We start from the raw sequence: 25151 nt of genomic DNA on the forward strand, positions 1-25151 counted from the left end.
AACCCCGGCCCCGATTAAACCCGGGTATAGTTTGGCCCAGGCCAGAGCATACCCGGGGGGATAAAGTGTCCTCGGCTAAACTATACCCCCCGGGGGTTTAAACTCGACTGGGCCAGACCATACCCCTCCAGGCCAGAAGATGCCCCATGTGAAAGTTCAAACGAATTTCAATCGATATCTAAAAAGCGTATAAATGGAAGTAAGAATCTCAATTTGATCAATTGAAGCATTTTTAGGGTTAGGGATAGGGTTAGGGTTAGGGATAGGGTTAAGGTTAGGGTTAAGGTAATGGTTAGGGATAGGGTTAGGGTTATTATTATTATTAAAGTTCTTCTGGTTGAAGCAATCAAAGTCTATGTGTTTACAGTTTAAAATAAAATGTTGGGAAATTTTAGTAATTCATGTGTATATCACTCAACACTATTACTATCAAGGGGGTATGATTTGGCCTAGAGTATAAATTGGCCTAGGCCATAATATACCCGGGTATAATCTTGCCTAGGCCGTTTTAACCCCGGATATACTACGGCCAAGGGGTATACTACGGCCTGTTACACTGCGGCCTCTGAGCAGCAGGCCGGGCCTCTGAGCAGCAGGCCGACCGGGTCAACCTCCATAGAGGCTCTCTACAGCTGCCTCTAGTGGAGGCCCTTCCACGATCAGTGGCGTGAGCAAGCAATTGCAGGGTTGCACCTTTACCGACTGTGTACGTTCTGTGATTTGTTTACCAAAGCAGCAGATGCAATTGGCCGCAAATACAGGTGGTCAATTTTCAATTAGACTAAAACCGCAACCCATTGCTTATCTGGATCGGCCCGAGGCAGGCAGGAAGGGGATGTGAGGGAGGGTCGAACGTGCGAGCAAATATAACTATTGCGTGTATGTTGAACTTCTCTCGCACCGTACGTAGCCAACCGCGCCAATCGGAGGTGCGGGGTCTGTGTACCTTAGATCAGCTAATGCCGCGCACGAATGGATTATATTTGCGAATATGTATCCGTGTATGTGTGTGTCTCTGCCAGTGACGACTGTCAGTCCGTGGGGGGTTGGGGGGGGGCATGGGGCATGTCCACCGGGCGTTCCGTGCAGCGTTAAGCAATCGTCGCGGAATTTTTTTCTTTCTGTTTATGCTCGAGGGTTGTTCCATTGGCGCCAAGTTTCCCCCGCTGTGATCTCCCACGGGCACGCGGGCGACAGGCAGCACGCCACCTGGAACTCGCACCCACGTGTCACGACTCCTGTCAACGATGTTCGGCTAGGACACCCACCATCCGGCTAGGACACGTACCATTCGGCTAGGTCAGGTACCATTCAGCTAGGACACGCACCATTCGGGGGCAGGCAGGCAGACAAGCGGCGGGAAGGAAATAAACATTGATTTGTACATGCCCGGAAAACATCCTACAAAATGGGAATTTGAAGAAATGTATATATAAAAATTACAAATAAATTCCAGACAATCCGCCAATGGACGATGGCATCCCCACGTTGCGTCATTGCGGGAGTTGTTTTTGTCATACTTCACCCTGCTGGTCAGTGCAGATTGGAGGAGAAGGGGGCATGGTGGTTCTGGTATTCACTTGCCACGGGTGTCAGCCGTGGCCGGGAATCGAACTCAGAACACCGGGTTGTGAATTCGGATCACCTCGTTCGTAGCGGAGCGCGCGAACCGCCGTTAAAAATAAATACATACAAATAGACGCTTGCAATTAAATGAGGATGCAGCCATGCCTAAAGTTGTAATAGCTGTTGTCACCCAAACCTGACTGGGTGAAGATGATAGCAAAATTATATGATTTATAATTATTGGCCTCGAGCATGCGAAAGACAATTATTGGAATGGTAGCGCAGCTCAATGGATCATCACTACAGCCACATCTTCTTGGTTCTTTCGGTAAAGTCACGTAGAAGGGAAGTAATAAAATAATAAAAAATAAAACATAATAAAGACGGCTGCTTGCGTTGTAGCCGAAACGTCGTGAGGATTATTTTATTTTATTATGTTTTATTTTTATTATTTTATTACTTCCCTTCTACGTGACTTTACCGAAAGAACCAAGAAGATGAATCCCTGCAGTCACGAAAGCTTTAAATCGAAAAATACAGCCACATCGGTTGAAATTATTCACGTGCAAAAGCGCAATGGAATTGCCCCCCCCCCCACTTGATGCGTTTTCTTTGATAAACTATCACAATCGGGTGGCAAGCTGGACTCTTGACCTCTCGTGTGTAGGCTCCACAAAGGCAGACCTGCAATTCAGAATCAATTTTGTTTGTGTGCCTGTGCGTCGGTGCATTTTCGCGGACGATAACGGCTTGTTGCGTGGTGACATTACTGCTGAATACAAACAACAACAAAAATTGATCGCGGTGGTGGATTCCATCTCGAGGTCGCAGAAGAGAACGGGCACCGCTCCGTTCTTTGTAGCCTATGGCACAGAAACCCACCGGGTTGGTGTCCGATCTCAGCAGCTAAGCAGAGATTTTTGGGCCTGGATTGTGGCCTCGTCGGATGGGCCACCACCGTGTACACAACAACTGCTGTAGGCCACTGCCGGGGGCTATGTTGTCAGAGGAGGGCTGTACAGCAAGCATTCGTTGTTGTTCTTCTTGGTTCTTTTGGTAAAGTCACATAGAATGTAAATAATAAAATAATAAAAAATAAAACATAATAAAATAATTCTCACGACGTTTCGGCCACAACGCAAGCAGCCGTCCTCAGGTGAAGACCTAAACGTCGTGAGAATTGTATTTTATTATGTTTTATTTTCATTATTTTATTATTTCCCTTCTACGTGACTTTACCGAAAGAACCAAGAAGATGAATCCCTGCAGTCACGAAAGCTTTAAATCGAAATTCGTTGTTGTTGTTGTTGTTGTTGTTTGCATGTACAGGTACTCCTCTACTTAGGAATAAACGACTTACGAACTTTCAAAGATACGAACAAACCTGTCCGTATGTCCAGTTGCCTGTTTGGATCGATAGCCATAAGTTCAACCACCGCGTAATAGATGGCATCTACATCTGCAGAACGTGACGAACCAGTAGCATCTGCATCTACAGGAGATTACACATTTTTTTTATTCCCCGTGTTTAGTGTACACGCCGTACAACATGTTTGGAATCGGCAGGAGTAAAGTTGGACTTACGAACAAATCGAGTGACCAACAGACCTCTGGAACCTAACTCGTAGAAGAGTCCCTGTATGTCGAACTTCTTTCACACAGTACGTACCCAACCGCACTAATCGGAGGTGCGGGATTAGAATCGCACTCTGATCGTAAATTGTTGTACCGTACATCTACGTCTCCCCACCTTCACCAATCTACAGGCCATGGGGATGTACGGGCGAATAACGACACTTTCACAAAGCGAAATGATAATGGACAAAAAAAAAGACAGCGTCATTAGACCATCGCATGCACATATTTCGACAGATGAATGTTGCGGTACGTCAGTGACTGTGCGTGCACACGTGGAGCTCTTTTGCCATTCCACTGCTGGATGAGCCCCCCCCCCTACGCCATGCGGGGTCCACCGTGGCTATTTGACCATACTTCACCGCGCTGTTCAGAGTGGGGTTGGGTCATGAATGACAGTTCGATTGTGTTGCACTGCCCTCTGTTGCTCACCACCCTAGACCCCGCAGCAGCTGTAGCAACCTGCCATGCACGGCAACGATTGAGGGTAACAAACAAAAATAAAAATACGATTTGTGAACACGACACGGAACAGAACGGGAGGGGGGCTAGGCAATCAACATGTCCACATGCGGTTTGGTTTTCATTCATTTAGTCTGGAGGAGGGCATCTTTTTCGACAGGCACTGTCTAATTATATTACGCTGCCGGTGCGGACTGCAATGATGTGCCACTTATGAAAACTCGTGTGAAAAAAGGCGTGGAATTTATTTAACCCCCCCCCCCCACCAGGCTTTCGCTTAAGCGTCATCAGAAACCGCACGTGTCGTCAAGTGGAAGGGACTGCACAGGAAAGCGTGTTGAAGGAACGATGAAGATCATCGTATGGGGGGCACCGTGACATTGGCACAACGAGGTTATGCGTGTGCGTGTGCGCGTGCGCGTGTTGAACTTCTTTCGCACTGCACGTAGCCAACCGTGCAAATCGGGTGCATGGTTCGCCTGCACCGAGCCAACGTTTGCGTCCGCGGTCATTCAAGGTGCACGCAGACTCTGTTGTTAGCACTTTCCGATTACGCGAGTTGCGTTCTCGTATTAACGTGGGGGGTGGAGCGCTGAAACTGCGGGGAACTGAGTTAGATTATCTGGCTATGACAGAGGTCGCAACCGGGTACCCGATACCCGTATCCTACCCGATACCCGGCTACCCGTACCCGGCCGGGTACGGGTACGGGTAGGCGTTTGCGACCCTGGTGCGGCCGGGTACGGGTACGGGTAGGCCGTGAGTCACTGGTGAGTAACTGTTTGTCACTCATTTCGGGTAGGGAACGGGTAGGGAACGGGTACCCGTACCCGGCCTGGTACGGGTACGGGTACCTATTTGCGACCCTGATGCGGCCGGATACGGGTACGGGTAAGGAATCAAAACCCGTTTGCGACCTCTGGGCTATGGCGAACTTGAGTAGCGAGCGATATCTGAATCGGTGCTTGGTCCTCCCTCTCGCCTACCTGCGCTGGGCGGCGTGGTGAAACATGGTCAAGCAACCCACATGACCGACATGGTGGGTAGGGGTGGCCTTCACTCAGCAGTGGAATCACAAAGGACTGTATCAATGCTTGTGTATATGTTCATTTATTGAGGCACTCGTCACGCAAGCGAATTATTATTTTTATTTAAAATATAAAAAAAATTGGCCATTTATGTGTGAAGGTCAAACAACAGCAAAAAATAAACGGTTGGGCCATCAACATTCACAAAGAAGTTGAACAAAAACTCGGAACCACAGACAAGGTCTGCAGGCCGGTCCTTCTCCCGGCAGTAAATCGCCTTTCTGCATGAGCGAGCGAGCGAGCAGCTTCGTAGTAGCGGACAATTTAAATAATTGGACAAATCCACTGGGGAATTCACCACGGGGTTTTGTTATTCTTTTTTTTACCGAGGCATAAAGTATTATATCTGGGCGCGCGTGGGCTTCCTAAGCCTCCGTGTAACAGCCACGAGATGCGATTGTAGAACTGTAAACAAGCTATCGATGTAAAATCTCTCTCCGTCTCCACGGTCGACGTCGCCCCTTGGCTTGCCATTCCTTGAATAGCCTCAGTCTCGACCACCGGACCCATCGAATCCTTTCCAGCAACAACAACAACAAAACCATGTCTTGCTCAAGCCCACTGACTTTTCTGGCTTGTCACAATCACGACATATGTTATCACGCGCGTGCCATCTAACCCAGTGGTCTCCTGCACTAAAGGCGGCCCCTGGTCACCTTTAGTGCAGCCCGTTGACGTGCGGCCCCCGACAATACACAAATATTTTTCGATTTAAAGCTTTCGTGACTGCAAGGATTCATCTTCTTGGTTCTTTCGGTAAAGTCACGTAGAATGTAAATAATAAAATAATAAAAATTAAACAATAAAATAATTCTCACGACGTTTCGGCCACAACGCAAGCAGCCGTCCTCAGGTGGAGAACAGGTCTGTCGAGTAGACAGAGTCTGAATGACACGCCCCAGGCTTGGAGCGTCTATTTAAGCTGGGATGGAGGGGCGAAGAGCGCCTTGACAAAATAATTTGCATATCAGTAGGAATTTAGCATATTTATGGGGTCAATCTTGATTTGAAGCTTTCGTGACTGCAGGAATCCATACTCTTTAGTTCTTTCAGTAAAGTCACGTATGCTGAGGCAGCAGACCATGCTTTCCCACCTGATGATGGACGCTTGTGTTGCGCCTGAAACGTCGTGATTTATTTTATTTTATACCTACGTGACTTTACCGAAAGAACCAAAGAGTATTCTTTGGTTCTTTCGGTAAAGTCACGTAGGTAGGTTCAAAGAAAATAACAAACAAAAAAACTACGACTTTTCGATCGCAACACCGCTTAATGTTGAATATGAAATTGAATTCCGGCAGTCACAAAAGCTTTAAGTCAAGATTTAATACGCAAATAGTAACAAAACCCCCATCATCATCGTGATGCGGTCAAACACCCCAATGGTTTCAAACGTGTGGGCGGCCCTCACTCCGATGATGTCTTATCGGCGAAAAGTGGCCTCGCTCTGAAGACGAGTGAATAACGCTGCTCTGACCCACGCGTTTCTCTTCTTACTGCTCGCTGTAACTGCGAAACACGCACATCCGTGCCGAGTATCGGGACGTGTCCAACATGCCCCCTGCAATAACGAATCATAATCATCTTATCATCATAATCATCCCCCTGCCTTTGGTAACCAACACGGAAAAAGATCCCCCGTGTAGCCTTAACAGACTGTTGGGGCAAGTGCTGTTAGCGACCGCCTATTAAAGGCCGCCACGGCGAAACGAGAGGGTGGGGTGGCCAGCACCACGCCCGACCGCCTTTGTCTCCCCGGTGGCGATGTCTACACACCGCGTCAGGTACTCTTTTGAAGCCGAGTCGACCTAGGGGAGGCCCAGGACCGGTTCAATTTAATCGTCACCGGTGTTGGCCGTGAGCGTGAATCGAACTCGGTGTCGCCGGGTTCGTAGCGCAGTGTGCTTGACCAACACGCACACGCAGACGCCAATGGCTCGCGAGCGAACTTCAAACTCTGCCCACAAGGGGGCACATGCCGCATTGTTCGTTGACGGTCAAATTGTGACGAATGTTCTCTCTCTACCGGGCTCCAATAGGCAGCAACCCAACCGGCAAGAGAAGATGACTTGAGAAAATCTCGATTTGAAGTTTTCCTAATGAACTCCTCCATTGACTGCGGCAGAGTTTCTACTTTCAGCACTGCATCGCCTCTTTGCACACGTGACAGCTACGGACAGCACCGTTAGTCACGTAGGTAATAGTACCACTCATCGGCAAGTCCAATCGGCTACACACCCTCCTGTACCACGTCAGTCCATCATCTCTTCTCTAGCCCGTTGCGCGCCCGTGTAGCCCCCCTATAACCTGTCCGCGTTCCACACAGACACGGGCACACTCAAATGTGGATCCACGCTTGCAAGAAGCGTGCGTCTCTCTCCGATGGCGGTTGTGGGTTTTTCCGGGGAGAAGTCCCCACGTGCCACAATGACAACTCTCAACATTCCAACACCCTCTGTTCATCGGGAGATTCCGAGCAGGCTGCAAGCAACCAAGGGTATCTTACACTATGAGACCTCCTTTACCAGTAGCAAAATATAGTAATAGGCGTCATCTGGTCCAACACCAATGGAGACGAGGCTCTAAGAAAAGCTGTCTCGGGTGTGGACCAATCAACTTCAAGGACAGTGCACATTATCAGAGTTATGTTTTTTGTTTGCATTATGACTGCAGGTATTGTAGTCTATGCAAACATGACTCCTTGTAAAAAAGGTGTCAGTTTTGTTGCCAGATAGAAGGGTAAAACACCAATTATCATATTTTGCTACTGGCAAATGAGGTTCCAATGGTATTATCAGAGTTGTTTCTTTTTTTATTTGCATTTTGACTGCTTGTGTTGTGGATAAAGGTGTCAATTTTTGTACCAGTTGAAAGGGTAAAACGCTATTAAAACTAAGGGTACTAATGATAATAATGATAACTGTAATTATTATGAACAGAGAACACGCAGGAGGCGTGTAATGTGATCAATTGTCAGTGTTCGTGATTTTATTTATTTTATTTTAATGATGGCTTTAGTGGCTCATTTCAGCAGGAATAGTCCATAATGCCGTTTTCAGGAATTATCTTGGCACCCACCCACATCCGTCTCGCGAGTATCATACGATTATTGCGGATTGACGTACCTCGAATACCCTACTGGCAATGCCTTACGCCGCGTTCTGGACAAAAAAAAACATACCTGTCAACCCATACACGGTTTACCCCGTATTCTTGTGTAGAGAAATTGTGTGTTCAGGTTCATAATTGAGTTTCCAGGTTCCATACGGCGTATCGCCGTTTCAATACGGGCAAGAACATTTATTTTTGTCTATTTGTGTTTCGCCCTTGCGATGGGACTTTGTAGGATAAACGTTGATGTTTATAAGGGGCACGAGGTGACCAATAGGGTCTGAATTGGTCTGTAATAAGGTAGGGCACTGAGAAGGGGTTGACAGCTATGTAATGGTGAGTGTCGAGTGAGGGTAGTAGTGGCGATTGTCCGTCTGTGAATCCGCGGACGAGGACTACGGCGGAATGAAAATCACCAAATCAAGAGGAGGACTGCCACTGGCAAGGCAACACCCCGACGCTGCCCCAACCTCCACGTGCTGCTCCATCCAACTGGACCAACGTCGTTCCAAACGGCGTCAATGTTCACTGGGGAAACCCACGTGAGACTCGAGTACGTCCGACTGCGACGAGACAAAACGAACTCGTCGAGAATGAAGTATGCAGACCAAGGCAATGTGGTCACATTTTTAAACCCTTTATATTAAGTTCGCTTGCTTGCTTACGACCGTGCAAATCTTTAGGTCGTTTTTTAACCCACTTACCGTGATCCAATCGAGCTGACATTTTCCACATAGACTCGTTGTGCGTGACAATTAATGTTCGTGAAAATTTTTTTCCAAAATTTTACACTTTTTAGGACAAAAATATTATATTTAATTACCAATTGCTTAATGGTGCAATGCAATCATCTGACCCATAGGTAGCAGCCATCTCAAGCCAGAGGACGAGATGACTCTAGCCGCCACGCATATAAAGGATTTATAGTGAAAAACTTTGTTTTTACAGGTTATACTTGTTAGAAGGCACTGCGAGATGCGTAACCGTGTATTTAAAATATATATATATATAGACTAGCTTGTTTGTCCGTCCTAGGATGGAAGTTGTAATATTTTCGAAAAAATTGTCCAGAGTATAATTGTATCTTGTGTAAATTTAGTGGCAGGGAATCTTGCACGAAAGTATGTCATCAAACACTTCACTGCAGTTCGCTGTAGCATTGTATTAATGACAATGATTCTTGCACAAAACAAAGTCATAAAACACCTCACTTCATGTCACTGTAGCACTGTATATAACTGACCCTCAATTTGTTCAAATTCACTGCTCTGATACTTGATTCTCTTCTGCTTTCGGTCGATACAATATCTGGAAAATCACCGAGCAATGTTAATTTTACCATAATATAGAACTATAAATTAGACTTACCTTTTGTCTCAAATGCTGAAGAACTCAATAAAAACACCAAATCCATTTTGTTGCTGCGTAGAATTATTTATTAAATTCACTTTCAATAAAGAAACGTCAAACTTAAAGCGAACTTGCGAAAAAATATATTTACGCTCGACGTTCTGCATGAGTTAAAAAATCCACCCGCTCATGAATATTAATGACGGGGGGAGGGGGGGGCGGCATTAGAAGTGACGTCACGCGCGTTACACACAAACCGACATTCTTGGCTGATTATAGTAGTAACTTTTACCGGGTTCACTATTCCACGCCCCTCACAACAACATTACATAACTAACAGTGGACCCACCTAATTGACTGTTTTAGTCAACGATGCCAAGGTGAATGACTAAACGAGATCCAGCGAGTTTAACACGGAGGCTTTCGCGACCAACATCATCCATAATAGAGGTTTTTGGGTTAGATCGCGTAAATATTCTCCCCCCCGCCCACATTGTGCAAAAGCATATCCGCGTGGTCAACACATCAACGCCTCTATGTAAGGAACGAAACAATAAGACTTCACAAATCTGGCTGTCGCCTGATGAAGCTAGTTGCAATTACTGGCGAAACGTCGTACTCATATTGTAAATGTTCCAGCTTGGCTCTCCAACACACCGGCGTGCTGTACTGGTGACGAATTAGCCACGTTCCGCTTACGTGACAACCCTTACTAGTTGGCTGTGTCGGGTGGTGGCAGGTTTAACGACACATTTATATATTTACGCGATCTCACCCAAAAACCTGTTATGGAAATCCAGCGACTAAAGGCTCAACTAAAATCCCACGTCAGGTTGCCGTGACTAGAATTTTTTTTTAAACAGCACAGTCTGACTAAATTAGCACCGCCGCTGAGTCACGACCGTGCATAACGCAAATGTCGACATCACACTTGGAGCGTATCACCGCATTCTCCTGATTATAAGGCGTTCCACACAGTCAGACACACCCCGAATATGTGCTCGGTCAGACAAAGACTCCCCATATAGCCTTTGCAGACTGTTGGTGCAAGTGCTGTTTGCGAGCACCTATGAGCGTTCAGCGCCATGCCCGGCCGCCTTTGTCTCCTTGGTGGCAATGTTTTTTTTATTGTTTTTTTACACATCGTACCAGGTACTCATTTGAGGTCGAGTCGACCTAGAGGAGGCCCAGGACCGGTTCACTGGTGTTGGCCGTGAGCGGGAATCGAACTCGGGGTCGCCGGGTTCGTAGTGCAGCGCGCTAGCCACCGAAGATGTTTGCTCTGATGGCCCTTATAATCGAGAGAATGCGGTATTGCTGTGTGATATATTGCGCAGCGGTGGCAATAGTGTAAGAGCGATCTGGGGAAACGGTCTCTGAGAAGAAGATTAACATTAAATGCAACTCCTGACCTAAAAAAAAACCCCCATCTGAAATGCATGAAAATTCACTTAACATTATAATATCTTTGTACGGTGCTCGAATCGTCTGGGGAAACACAGCAAATTGAATAAACTGACGACCATTGATGAATTGGCGAGGGCTGCAGTTGTACTTAGCTGAGCGAGCAGAAATGTTGGCTTTGAGTCCAACAACGTTGGTGCTCGATGTGAGTCTCGTGAACTGGACAACTCCCACTGCCGATGCCACCGAAAACGTCTTTGCCTGCGCTGTAGATGATCATCAACGCGGCCACGAAACTAGATTCACATCTCGGCGGCGCAGTCCATTTCCCGTTACCCTGCTGGATTTCCGCCAGGTGAGCCAAACTCAATTTTCGTGGCTAAAATTGGGTTTCGTGACAAAATTGGGTTTGAGGATTTTTAGGAGGGGTTTTTGTGGTCGCCTTCTCTTTCTTGTGACTTAAATGGGCCTTGTAAAGATTCATGGTGCAGCCCTGAAATGCCTCGCTCACCCTCACTGCTAGCGGGAAGGGTCTCTCCACTCATGGGGCCTCTCGTAAAAGCCTTCGGGTGTATTTGGCCTACTCTTGCACGCCGGACAGACGCCTTGCAGAGCAAAAACAATGGGGTTTTTTTTCGTGGAGATTGTACGTAGAACTTCTTTCACACCGTACCTAGCCAACCGTATACAATCCGAGAATATCAGATGAGGTGGATGCTACTGGGTCTCGTCGAGTAGCATAAAGCATCACGTGAACTGAAGGTCATCCTCACAGCAGCGGCTTTTGGCAGGCCACCAAACAAAGAATGTGGTCACTTGCATCGCGCACTTTCGGATGCGGTTCTGCGGCCGTCTGGAACGCTCTTCATTCCGATATCAAGAAGCCACTTGGAGTTGTGCACTTTTAAATCATCTCGATTGAAAACTCATTTCCTTAGAACTGATTTTTGTGTCTAGTTTGGTTTCCTTCCCCCGCACCTCCGATTGGCACGGTCGGCTGCGTGCGGTGCGAAAGAAGTTCAACGCACGTACGCGCGTAACAACGCAAAGGAAGCGGAACAGAAGACATTGCCGACGGAGTTGAGATGACAGAGAGCTGTTTACGAAATGAAAGCCGTTTGGCAGCTCGCCCAAGGAGGCAACCTGGCTCGAGGAACCCCGCGATTCCTTGCGAGCCTCGTAGGCCTCGTCCACGTAGCCGACAAACGCGAATTTGTCCCAAAGAGCCATGTCTCCGTGCGGGTCGGCCAGGGTTGTCTGCGATAGGGCGATTCTACGACGTGTCCGTACGATGCAAGGTCCGCGAAAATCGTGTCGTCCGTTTTGAAGGATGACGTTGGCTAAATCGTGATTATCGTGATTTTTTTTTACGTTTGATTTCTTTTGCGCGACAATCTCTGAACCGTCGAACGCAGTATTTCATGTTGTGAATTAATATTGAGCTATTAATTTGGTGCTTTGCAAAATAACTTTTTGTTTCTTCGCGATCCTTTAACGGAATGGCAATTACATGATGTCATAACCGTCGTCGTTAATTCAATTATCGATCTACGTCGCGACCGAACGAATCAAAAACGTTGTGCGTCCGCTGTGAGCGTCACGGCTCTTCTGCTGCTGGTGATACCGAGCAGCAAAAGACCCACTGATGATATCGCGATAATCATCATTGTGTCGTCAACATTGATTAGGTCATCGTCACAGGCGCAGCGCTGCCAGTTGCTCGCCAGCAGTAGCGCCTCCCCCTTCCCTCGCCAGAGTGGTATTTGGCCTACTCTTCCACGACAACGAGGACGGTCTTTGGAACGGGTGTCGTACATCATGGCATTATTTATTTTATTTTATTTTGCATCTATACATATCGCGGCAACCCTAGCACGCGCCCGCAAAAATACGACGACAACGGGCGAACGTCAGGCGAACGTCAGGTTGTACGTGACCATGTTGTAGTTGTCCCAGGCGTAGAGGCGGCGCTCGCTCGGGTTGTACGCCAGCATGGCCAGGTACTGGTAGCGGTTGGTGAACGGCACGGCGATGGAGGCGAGCGACCGCGTGCGCGTGTCGAACACGTGGTTGAGCGCCGAGCGCCGCTGCGCGTAGCTGCTCAGCGTGTAGAGGCGGCCGCACGCCACGAACGCGTTGGCCACGGAGCTCTTGCGAACGCCGCGCACCTCGAAGCGCCTCGTCACCTTCAGCGACTGCGGGTCGAGGCTCGCCAGCACGATCTCGCCGCGGTCCGCCGCCGTGCTGTAGATGGCCCAGAGGCCCTCCTCGTCCACGGCGAGGTCGATGTCCGTGTAGCCGCCCCACGAGTAGGGGTAGTGGCCGTGGTAGCCGGCGCCTTCCAGGTCGCGTTCGGCCAGCACCGTCTCCGCGGTCATGTCGTAGCGCAGCAGGCGGCGCGAGTTCCTCCGCTGGTAGTAGAGGCAGTTGGATAGCACCACGGCGCCCGTGCTCGCTACGGCGTAAGGCAGAGCGTACACCTTGCGCGGGTACCCTGCACGGGAGTGGGAGGAGGAGGAATGCGAGATGTTGACTCCCTCGCCTGGTATACAGGAAGGTCGTTGGTTCGAGCCCGACCGTGACGCCTGCTGCTGTGTTTTAGAGTTTGCGTGTCTTCCCGTGGTCGCGTTGATTTCTTCTCCGGGTTTTCACTCCACGTTTAGAAACATGCGCTTAGAGTATTTGGCTGTTATACATTGCCACGTGATAGGCCACTTTTTTGAGATATCATTTGTGGGCAGGTCGCTTCTAAAAAAGAGCTGTATAGGTCAGTGGGCATTACCTGGTACAATTGTTTTTTTAAGTTCAGCTTTAGTTTAGTCTGCTGGGACAAGCTCAAATTGGTTTTGTTTAACCAGGTTGGGAACCCAAGAGACCGGGGGATATACAGTAACCTCATTTGTAATAGTTACTGCACTGGGTCACCAAAGTGATGAAAGCGAAGTGAATGCTATGACGTTTCAGCAATGGAGTAAAGAGAAATCGGAGGCAAAAATAACCCTGTGAATGGCAAGTGGGACATTTCCAAATATTGAAAATCTAAATATCACTCACTACACTCATTTCTTGAAACAAACAAAACAGTTTGTTTTCTTAGATTTAGCTTACTGTGGGTAAGTCACGAGTGATTTCATCGTCATACAAAAGACAAAAAAACCCAATGACGTTCTACCGCCCTCTCTCGGCTGTTACTTCAAAACGGAACGGAGGGCCTACAGAAGATGAGGGCCCTAATGCCGTATTAGCCTGCGGGTTTAAATGGCTCTGGGTAAGCCGGGTGAAAATGATTCTGTTCAAGGGTCGAACACCCGACCAAGACACACCTGGGCAGAAAGTAAACGCCCGGTTAGCGCATTACTTAAATCACAACTGTGTCGTCTCGTCCACACGGCGTTTAACCACCACACTGCAGGTCACACCAACTCACTCACTCACTCACCACACTGCAGGTCACACCAACTCACTCACTCACCATACTGCAGGTCACACCAACTCACTCACTCACTCACCACACTGCAAGTCACACCAACTCACTCACTCACCACACTGCAGGTCACACCAACTCACTCACTCACCACACTGCAGGTCACACCAACTCACTCCCCCACTCACCACACTGCAGGTCACACCAACTCACTCACTCACTCACTCACCACACTGCAGGTCACACCAACTCACTCACTCACCACACTGCAGGTCACACCAACTCACTCACTCACCACACTGCAGGTCACACCAACTCACTCACTCACCACACTGCAGGTCACACCAACCCACTCACCACACTGCAGATCACACCAACTCATTCACCACACTGCAGGTCACACCAACTCACTCACTCACCACACTGCAGGTCACACCAACTCACTCACTCACCACACTGCAGGTCACACCAACTCACTCCCCCACTCACCACACTGCAGGTCACACCAACTCACTCACTCACTCACCACACTGCAGGTCACACCAACTCACTCACTCACCACACTGCAGGTCACACCAACTCACTCACTCACCACACTGCAGGTCACACCAACTCACTCACTCACCACACTGCAGGTCACACCAACCCACTCACCACACTGCAGATCACACCAACTCATTCACCACACTGCAGGTCACACCAACTCACTCACTCACCACACTGCAGGTCACACCAACTCACTCACTCACCACACTGCAGGTCACACCAACTCACTCACTCACCATACTGCAGGTCACACCAACTCACTCACTCACTCACCACACTGCAAGTCACACCAACTCACTCACTCACCACACTGCAGGTCACACCAACTCACTCACTCACCACACTGCAGGTCACACCAACTCACTCCCCCACTCACCACACTGCAGGTCACACCAACTCACTCACTCACTCACCACACTGCAGGTCACACCAACTCACTCACTCACCACACTGCAGGTCACACCAACTCACTCACTCATCACACTGCAGGTCACACCAACTCACTCACTCACCACACTGCAGGTCACACCAACCCACTCACCACACTGCAGATCACACCAACTCATTCACCACACTGCAGGTCACACCAACTCACTCACTCACCACACTGCAGGTCACACCAACTCACTCACTCACCACACTGCAGGTCACACCAACTCACTCCCCCACTCACCACACTGCAGGTCACACCAACTCACTCACTCACTCACCACACTGCAGGTCACACCAACTCACTCACTCACCACACTGCAGGTCACACCAACTCACTCACTCACCACACTGCAGGTCACACCAACTCACTCACTCACCACACTGCAGGTCACACCAACCCACTCACCACACTGCAGATCACACCAACTCATTCACCACACTGCAGGTCACACCAACTCACTCACTCACCACACTGCAGGTCACACCAACTCACTCACTCACTCACCACACTGCAGGTCACACCAACTCACTCACTCACCATACTGCAGGTCACACCAACTCACTCACTCACTCACCACACTGCAAGTCACACCAACTCACTCACTCACCACACTGCAGGTCACACCAACTCACTCACTCACCACACTGCAGGTCACACCAACTCACTCCCCCACTCACCACACTGCAGGTCACACCAACTCACTCACTCACTCACCACACTGCAGGTCACACCAACTCACTCACTCACCACACTGCAGGTCACACCAACTCACTCACTCACCACACTGCAGGTCACACCAACTCACTCACTCACCACACTGCAGGTCACACCAACCCACTCACCACACTGCAGATCACACCAACTCATTCACCACACTGCAGGTCACACCAACTCACTCACTCACCACACTGCAGGTCACACCAACTCACTCACTCACCACACTGCAGGTCACACCAACTCACTCACTCACCACACTGCAGATCACACCAACTCACTCACTCACCACACTGCAGGTCACACCAACTCACTCACTCACCACACTGCAGGTCACACCAACTCACTCACTCACCACACTGCAGGTCACACCAACTCACTCACTCACTACACTGCAGGTAACACCAACTCACTCACCACACTGCAGGTCACACCAACTCACTCACTCACCACACTGCAGGTCACACCAACTCACTCACCACACTGCAGATCACACCAACTCACTCACTCACCACACTGCAGGTCACACCAACTCACTCACTCACCACACTGCAGGTAACACCAACTCACTCACCACACTGCAGATCACACCAACTCACTCACTCACTACACTGCAGATCACACCAACTCACTCACTCATCACACTGCAGGTCACACCAACTCACTCACTCACCACACTGCAGGTCACACCAACTCACTCACCACACTGCAGGTCACACCAACTCACTCATCACACTGCAGATCACACCAACTCACTCACTCACTACACTGCAGATCACACCAACTCACTCACTCACCACACTGCAGGTCACACCAACTCACTCACTCACCACACTGCAGGTCACACAAACTCACTCACCACACTGCAGGTCACACCAACTCACTCACTCACACTGCAGGTCACACCAACTCACTCACTCACTCACACTGCAGGTCACACCAACTCACTCACTCACTACACTGCAGGTCACACCAACTCACTCACCACACTGCAGGTCACACCAACTCACTCACTCACCACACTGCAGGTCACACCAACTCACTCACTCACCACTCTGCAGGTCACACCAACTCACTCACTCACCACACTGCAGGTCACACCAACTCACTCACCACACTGCAGGTCACACCAACTCACTCACTCACCACACTGCAGGTCACACCAACTCACTCACCACACTGCAGGTCACACCAACTCACTCACACACCACACTGCAGGTCACACCAACTCACTCACCACACTGCAGGTCACACCAACTCACTCACTCACCACACTGCAGGTAACACCAACTCACTCACCACACTGCAGGTCACACCAACTCACTCACTCACCACACTGCAGGTCACACCAACTCACTCACTCATCACACTGCAGGTCACACCAACTCACTCACTCACCACACTGCAGGTCACACCAACTCACTCACTCACTACACTGCAGATCACACCAACTCACTCACTCATCACACTGCAGGTCACACCAACTCACTCACTCACTCACACTGCAGGTCACACCAACTCACTCACTCACTACACTGCAGGTCACACCAACTCACTCACTCATCACACTGCAGATCACACCAACTCACTCACTCACTACACTGCAGATCACACCAACTCACTCACTCATCACACTGCAGGTCACACCAACTCACTCACTCACTCACACTGCAGGTCACACCAACTCACTCACTCACTACACTGCAGGTCACACCAACTCACTCACTCATCACACTGCAGGTCACACCAACTCACTCACTCATCACACTGCAGGTCACACCAACTCACTCACTCACTACACTGCAGGTCACACCAACTCACTCACTCATCACACTGCAGGTCACACCAACTCACTCACTCACTACACTGCAGGTCACACCAACTCACTCACTCACTACACTGCAGGTCACACCAACTCACTCACTCACACTGCAGATCACACCAACTCACTCACTCACTACACTGCAGGTCACACCAACTCACTCACTCATCACACTGCAGATCACACCAACTCACTCACTCACTACACTGCAGATCACACCAACTCACTCACTCATCACACTGCAGGTCACACCAACTCACTCACTCACTCACACTGCAGGTCACACCAACTCACTCACTCACTACACTGCAGATCACACCAACTCACTCACTCACACTGCAGGTCACACCAACTCTTCTTTGCTGCTTCTGCCCTCACTTTGGAAATCCCTCCCAGCGTCTACTTTTCCCCCAAGTTCTTACAGCAACAACAACAACCACCTCTTTCATTCCAACAGCTGCATCCGCTCGTCTCTTACACCCTCAATAGTGCTGCCCGTTGCTAGCCGCTTGGCGTTTTAACGCCTTTGGACCCAGTCGTACTCAACAACCATGAAATTCCCAACAACAACAACAGATGTGGCCAAATTCAGTCCGGGTTAACACAATTGTTTACGGGCCGCGTTAAGTTTTGTTAGCCGGCAATTATCCACAAAAGGCGTGGTGAAACAAAGACGGCCGTGGCCACCCAGCAAGCTTTATTCTACCGGCACCAAGGGCAACCTGTGCATGCGTACAGCTGGTAACTGTTGTGAACGCGCTCATCAATCACCCTGAACCCTCGAGAGAGTGAAACACGTGCGCTTATCCTCGACACGGGGCAACGGTGGTGTAGCGGCGAGCGCACCGCACTACCAACCCGGCCACCCGCTCACGTGACCAACAACGGCAACAACAGCAGCGTGCGAACATTTGATAAACGATACAGGGCCTCCCCTAGGTCGACACGGACTGAAATGAGTGCTGAGTGCGGTGTGTAAACATCAGCACTGGGGAGACAAAGGCGGTCGTGCGTGGTGCTGGCCACCCCACCCCCGTGTGTGTCTTCACTGCCTCTATCAGGTCATTCATTCTCTCCCTGCTGCCCTTGCTGCCCGGCGATTCTCCCTGCTGCTGCTGCTCATCTAGAGCCGCGTCTCATATGTCCATCTTGGGGACTCCCGTCCGGGCATCCTTTCAGAAATAGGTTCACTTTCACTTGAATTTGCTTGTACATTACCAGTAGTAGATCCTTGTCTCTATTCCGCTTCCCGTGGTGCGCAACAGGTTTTTTTTTTTAAGCCTTTCGAGTGTTACAATTCACACATCGGCGAATGCGACGAAAACGCAAGCGACATTAAATTCACAGTGCCACCCACGCGCCTGATGGCTTGGCTCAGCGGTAGAGGGAGCGGCTCCTCACTCGGAATGTTGCGAGTTCAGATCGCGTTGTGTGTGTGTAGGGGGGGGTTGACTCAGCCCATCATCCCTCCAGGGTCGATACAATAAGTACCACTTTGTCGCGGAAGTCAACGGTGGTTTCCCTATGGAGAGACTCACCCCCCCAAACGAAGCAACGTGGAATGTCCACGACCCCACCGATTCCGAGAAATCACTCTCTTCGACCTCACCCTTGTTTGACCCCTGCCGGGTGACTGACCTTTGCGGAAGCCCTCGTCGTCCTCGTACTCGAACAGCTGACGCACGTTGGAGCCCACCGTGAAGAGGGCCCACACGAGCCCCGGCCTGAACGGCTCCACGGGCCTCGGGTCGCGCATCCACGCCCCGTACTTGCCGTCGAGGCCCTCCGCGGTGCGCCGCGTCTCCGGCTCGCTCACCCCGACCACCACGCCGCACCCTGCCGCTCAGCGTGGGGCAGCGGCACACAGACAAGGTCAATCAATCCACTGCTTCGTGAAGGACCCCGCTGCCCACGGGTGTGAGGATGCCCTTCACGGTGGCTAGATGTTAACTACCTTGCCAGGTATGCAGGAGGCCGTGGGTATGACCCCGACACTGACGCTTGCTGTATATGGAGTTTGTGGTGTCTCTCTCATCATCATCACGGTGGCTAGGAGATGTTAACTACCTCGCCAGGTATGCAGGAGGCCGTGGGGTTGACCCCGACACTGACGATTGCTGTATATGGAGTTTGTGGTGTCTCATCATCATCACGTTGACTAGGAGATGTTAACTACCTCGCCAGGTATGCAGGAGGCTGTGGGTTTGACCCCGACACTGACGCTTGCTGTATATTTGGAGTTTGCGTGTCTCTCTCTCTCTCATCATCATTACGGTGGCTAGGAGACGTTAACTACCTCGCCAGGTATGCAGGAGGCTGTGGGTTTGACCCCTAACCTGACGCCTGCTGTATATGGAGTTTGCGTGTCTCTCTCTCATCATTATCACCGTGGCTAGGAGATGTTAACTACCTCGCCAGGTATGCAGGAGGCCGTGGTTATGCGGATGGACAAGAGATATGCGAAAGAGGAGTTTTGTCTGCTTCTTTATTTTGGCCCCTTTATGCCTATGACGTCACTAAGCCTCACCCATAGCCCAGTGGCACACGTGGTAACAGAGGTGAGGTTTTTCAACCATTCTCGCGTTATCCGAATGATCGATTAATATGTTACTTAAATACATATTTAGTAGTCGTGAAGTTAGTTTTTAAAAACGCGTTTTTACCCAGGAAGAGGTTCGCAGTAGGGAGTGATTGATACAATATGGGCTTAGGTTGATTTATTTCAAACTTTATGTTTTTTGAGCCACCCGGCCAGGAATTGGGCCACATTTAGCCCACTTATCACCCAGACGACTGGAGGGCACACACTCAGTGTCACTACGTCCAACATCACCGAACGCCGCGAGGAACATTTTTTTGCAAATGTAAACGAGCGTCGCTAACCCGAGTTCTCCATCTGGCCGCTCTGCCGGTCCTGGGCGCCCTGCTGAATGAAATCGGGCACCGCCGTGGGCTCCACAGCCCAGACCCAGGGCTCGCTGGCTCCAGTGGCATGGGCTGCAAACGGCTGCACCTTCAAGTGGCCCGCACGCGCCTCCTCGTAACCCATCCTCTGCAGCACTACACGGGTGGGCGGGGATGGGATGATCGGGGTGTTAGGATTGTTCAGCCTCCGAGAGATTCAATTGCGTCTGCATCCAGAGGCGTCCCGAGGGTACAGCCAATCGGGGCGATCGCCCAGGGCCCCGCGCTTTGGGGGGGGGGGGGAGGAGGCGGGCGCGTTTCGATGTCACGTGTCGGAGGTAATACTGCCGCATTAGTTTGAAGGCGTCGGCAGGCACACACAGTGATTTTTTGCCCCGGGACCCGCTCCTCCATTTGGCGGCCCTGACTCCATCATCGATATTACCTCGCTTGTTTACCCAAGAAAGCCTCACTCATTCTCCTGATTCTTTTTTTTTCAGAAGGATCCTGCCAAGTGTTGTTGCAGCAGCAGCAGCAGCATGAGCAGCAGTAAAAGTAGCATTGTCATCGTCATCAACAGCAGCAGAGGCAGCGGAATCAATCTGAGCAACGACAGCAGCAGTTGCAGTGGTGTTGGCATCATCAGCATCATTGACATCGTCAGCATCATCAGCATCATCAGCATCATCAACATCATTGACATCATCAACATCATCAACATCATCAGCATCATCAGCATCATCAACATCATTGATATCATCAGCATCATCAACATCATCAACATCAATGACATCATCAACATCATCAACATCATCAGCATCATCAGCATCATCAGCATCATCAGCATCATCAACATCATTGACATCATCAGCATCATCAGCATCATCAACATCATCAACATCATCAACATCATTGACATCATTGACATCATCAGCATCATCAGCATCATCAGCATCATCAACATCATCAACATCATCGACATCATCAGCATCATCAGCAGCCTCAAGGGCAGCGGAAACAGACGCATAAACCACGGCGCCATGATCATCAGCACCATCATCATCAATAGCATCATCATCATCATCATCCCTGGCGGTTAGTAGCAATGGTATCAGCATAAGTAGCAGTATCTCCCATCAGCAGAATCATCAACAGCAACAGAATCATCATCTTTAGCAGCATCAGCAGTACAGCACACACGTGTGCCTTATAGTTGTTTTTTATTATCATTATTATTTCCTAGGCATAAGAGGACGCGTGGCCAAAAGCTGCACAAAGTCGATAAGGACGCGAGCAGCCGAAGTTAATTAGATTAAAATTAAACTAAAAACTAAACTTTTAATTTTTACCAGGTAAAGGCCCCACTGAGCTATATAGTTGTTTTTCAGAAGCGACCTGGTCACAAATGAAAACTCAACGAAGTGGCTCGTCACGTGGACATTTATGGCAGCCAAATACTCTAAACGCGTGATGTTGATTCGAAATGTGGAGGGAAAACCCGGAGTACCCGGGCAAAAATCCACGGACCACGGGGCTAAGAGACACGCAAACTCCAAATATACAGCAGGCGTCAGGGTCAGGATCGAGGCCACAATCTCCTGCAGACCAGGCGATGTAGTTAACGTCTCATACCATTGGAACCTCATTTGCCAGTAAAACATATGATAATTGTCTTTTTTACACCTTCTATCTGGCAACAAAACTGACACCTTTTTACAAGGAGTCCTGTTTGCATAGACCGCAATACCTGCAGTCATAATACAAACAAAAGACATAACTCTGATAATGTGCACTGTCCTTGAAGTTGATTGGTCCACACCCGAGACAGCTTTCCTTAGAGCCTAGTCTCACATGGGTTGGGACCAGATGACGCCAAAAGGCGCACAACTCAAAGACAATGCACCATCAGAGTATGAGAGCTCGCGGTAAGCATTTACACCATTGGAACCTCATTTGCAAGTAAAAAAATATGACGTCTCATAGCCACCGTGGCGCCCCAAATTACCGTGACTCCCCGACTCACCATACGTGCGGAGAGACGTCACAATGGACCAGTTGTGACGTCTGTTGACCAGGTGAAAATGCGCTGAGACTTGGAGTCTCTTATTTCACGAGAAGTTTCAAGTATATATTACTAATATAATGAGCCAAGAATGTGTGTGTGTGTCCCGCGCGTGACGTCACTCCACGTTGAGCAGCCCCCTCATTAATAATCATGAGCAGGTGACGTCACTCCACATAGGGGGGGAGGCGCCTCCTCCCCCCTCCTCAGCGTCAACTGACAACCCTCACTACAAAGGCAGAACCCTCACGTCACGCGATCTCCGTAACGCTGTTGAGACATCAAAGTAAAAAAGACGTCATGATGAACAAGGGATTATAACCTTAAAATTAAATAGGTCTGTGTCACCGCGGCCTTACAAATTACACACGAATTGATGCAATGAATATCACGTCGCCGTCTGCTTTTCGCTTGCAAGTTTCATATTTGCTGCAATACACCAGTCCTTGGACGGGCTATCGGCTAGTATATAATAATAATCATCATCAGCCATCGGTCACAACATTTAACGATTGTTTACGTTGCTCTCCAGCACACCGGTGGTGCTGAAGCAGGACGGTGAGACACGTTCGTTCACCATGTGGCAACTTTATGAACTGTCTGTGCCGGGTGGAGGAGGGTTGTACGACGCAGCGTTTTATCCACACGGCGGTCCGATCCAAAACTCGGTCATGCATCATATTGTTTGGTCGCGAAAGTCTCCGTGTTCAATCACGCGTTTAGATGATTTGTCTGCGATACACTCCCACGTGATAATTATCCACGTCGTTAAGCTAGTATTGATGACCAGGTCGCTTCTGGAAAAGAACTAATAGGTCGATGGGCTTCACCTGCAAAACAAACAAAAAAATGTTAAATTTTTGTTTATTTATTTTTAGTGATTTACTTACCTTTCCTATACTTTGCACTCATATCGGGTTTTTTTTTGCACTGTTTGTTGCTGTAACTTTCTGACCATGGTTGCAATTCCACAATCGATCTCGTCCACCTGCCATCATCACGTCAAGCGATGATCTCTATCTCAAGTCAATTTGCTTTTTTTTTTAGAATGAGTCGCGTATTATCCGTAATGACTTTCTTTTTTCTTGGGTTAGATCGCGTACATATGAATGTGTCATTAAACCCGCCACCACCCGACGCAGCCAATTAGTAAGGGTTGTTACGTAAACAAAACGTGGCAATTCGTTACTAGTTCAGTACACCGGTGTGTTGGAGAGTAAACCCCACAACATTTACAATTCGAGTGCATTATACTCGCGCTGCAAATTCAAATACAGTTCTAGAAGGGCTATAAAGTCCTGTACTCATACATTCTAATAATGCTTTAGAAGGGCCAAGTGATCTGACATTTGGCACAAATATTGTCGACGGCATCCTTTCTAAAACATAACAATCCGAAAACATTAACGAGACCTCGGAGGTTGATTGGTGGCGCAGCGCCATCCCGAGATCGAGGTCTACAAGTCTAATGCAGAACACTCACACGCAAAAGGCAAAGACAAAGATCCCCCGTATAGCCTTAACAGACTGTCGGGGCAAGTGCTGTTAGCGAGCACCTATGAAGGCCGGAACGGTACACGAGGGGGTGGGTGGCCAGCACCACGCCCGACCGCCTTTGTCTCCCCAGCGGCGATGTTTCCACACCGCACCAGGTACTCATTTCAAGCTGAGTCGACCTAGTCCTCCCAGGACCGATTCAGATAATCGTCACTGGTGTTGGCCGTGAGCGGGAATCGAACCCGGGTCAGCCAGGTTCATAGCGAGGGAGCGTGGAGTCCCTCACCTGGAGGCGCGTGAGGGTGGAGGAGCCGCGAGGGAGCGTGCAGCCCCTCACCTGTAGTCACGTGGGTGTCAGGGCCGCGTCTGAGATTGGACTTGGCTCTCAGCAGCGCCGCTTCTGCAGTCAGCACCACCACCCTCTTCTCCAGCTCGGCGTTCTCCCTCGCCAGCTGCAGCTTGTCGGCATGCAGCCGGTCCCTGTCCTTCTGCAAGGTCTCACTGTCCCTCTGCATGCGTTCCATCTGGTTCTGCATCACGTCCCTGTCTCTCTGCATCCTGTCCCTGTCGTTCTGCAAACTTTCCCTCTGGAACTCTCGCCGTTCTCCCCTGGCGTCCCTATGCCTGTCTCTCTCCCTGTCCTCCCTGTCTCTCTCCCTGTCCTCCCTCTCCCTATCTCTCTCCCCGTCCCTCTCTCCGTGGCTCCCATCGTGGTCGTCGGGACGGACACGGCCGATCACCGCCGACTCCAGACGGGATAGGCGCCTGAGGATGCCCGCGAGCTCAGCCGAGTCGGGAGCCGCTGCGCAGCGCACGTCCGGGGCGCTGGCCACCGCGAACGAGTAGACGCAGCGTCGTTCCGCGTCGGGCGAGTTCGCGGACGGCGTGGCGGCGGCGGCGGCGACGGCTTGTCCCTCTGTTTGGCAGCAGCAAGGGGCCGGCACAGTGGCGATGATCGTCACGATGAGAAGCACCGCAAAGTTCAGCGGGTCGTGGTGGTGGTGCTGGTTACCCATCACCGCTTGCTCGGTTCAAGCGTGGTTCCGGTCAAATGTCATGAGCTTCAGTATGCGATGCGTGCGTGTGTGTACGTGCGTCCACGTGGGCGTGTGTGTGTGTGTCTTGTGTGAGTG

At 49.9% G+C, this 25151-nt stretch overlaps 1 protein-coding gene across 1 annotated transcript; it reads right to left on the reverse strand.

Moving 5' to 3' along the window:
* Positions 1-9315: 9315 nt before the first annotated feature.
* Positions 9316-25034, reverse strand: MYOC (myocilin). Its single transcript, XM_078603113.1, has 5 exons — positions 24747-25034; positions 24356-24605; positions 20439-20615; positions 19194-19391; positions 9316-13110 (listed from the first exon to the last, which is right to left on the reverse strand). Exons 1-5 carry the CDS (start codon positions 25032-25034, stop codon positions 12527-12529), a joined length of 1497 nt encoding a protein of 498 aa, XP_078459239.1. The 3' UTR covers positions 9316-12526.
* Between the last annotated feature and the right edge of the window lie 117 nt (positions 25035-25151).

Source organism: Lampetra planeri, chromosome 20, assembly GCF_965212315.1.
Source record: "Lampetra planeri chromosome 20, kcLamPlan1.2.h2, whole genome shotgun sequence".
In the NCBI taxonomy this organism is placed as follows: Eukaryota; Metazoa; Chordata; class Hyperoartia; order Petromyzontiformes; family Petromyzontidae; genus Lampetra; species Lampetra planeri.

Coding starts and splice junctions, on each gene's coding strand:
- MYOC (XM_078603113.1), bottom strand. CDS start 25,034: ATGGGTAACCAGCACCACCACCACGACCCGCTGAACTTTGCGGTGCTT. Junction 20,616..24,355: donor TGACACCCACGTGACTACAG/GTGAGGGGCTGC, acceptor CCACCCGTGTAG/TGCTGCAGAGGATGGGTTAC. Junction 13,111..19,193: donor CGACGAGGGCTTCCGCAAAG/GTCAGTCACCCG, acceptor ACTCCCGTGCAG/GGTACCCGCGCAAGGTGTAC.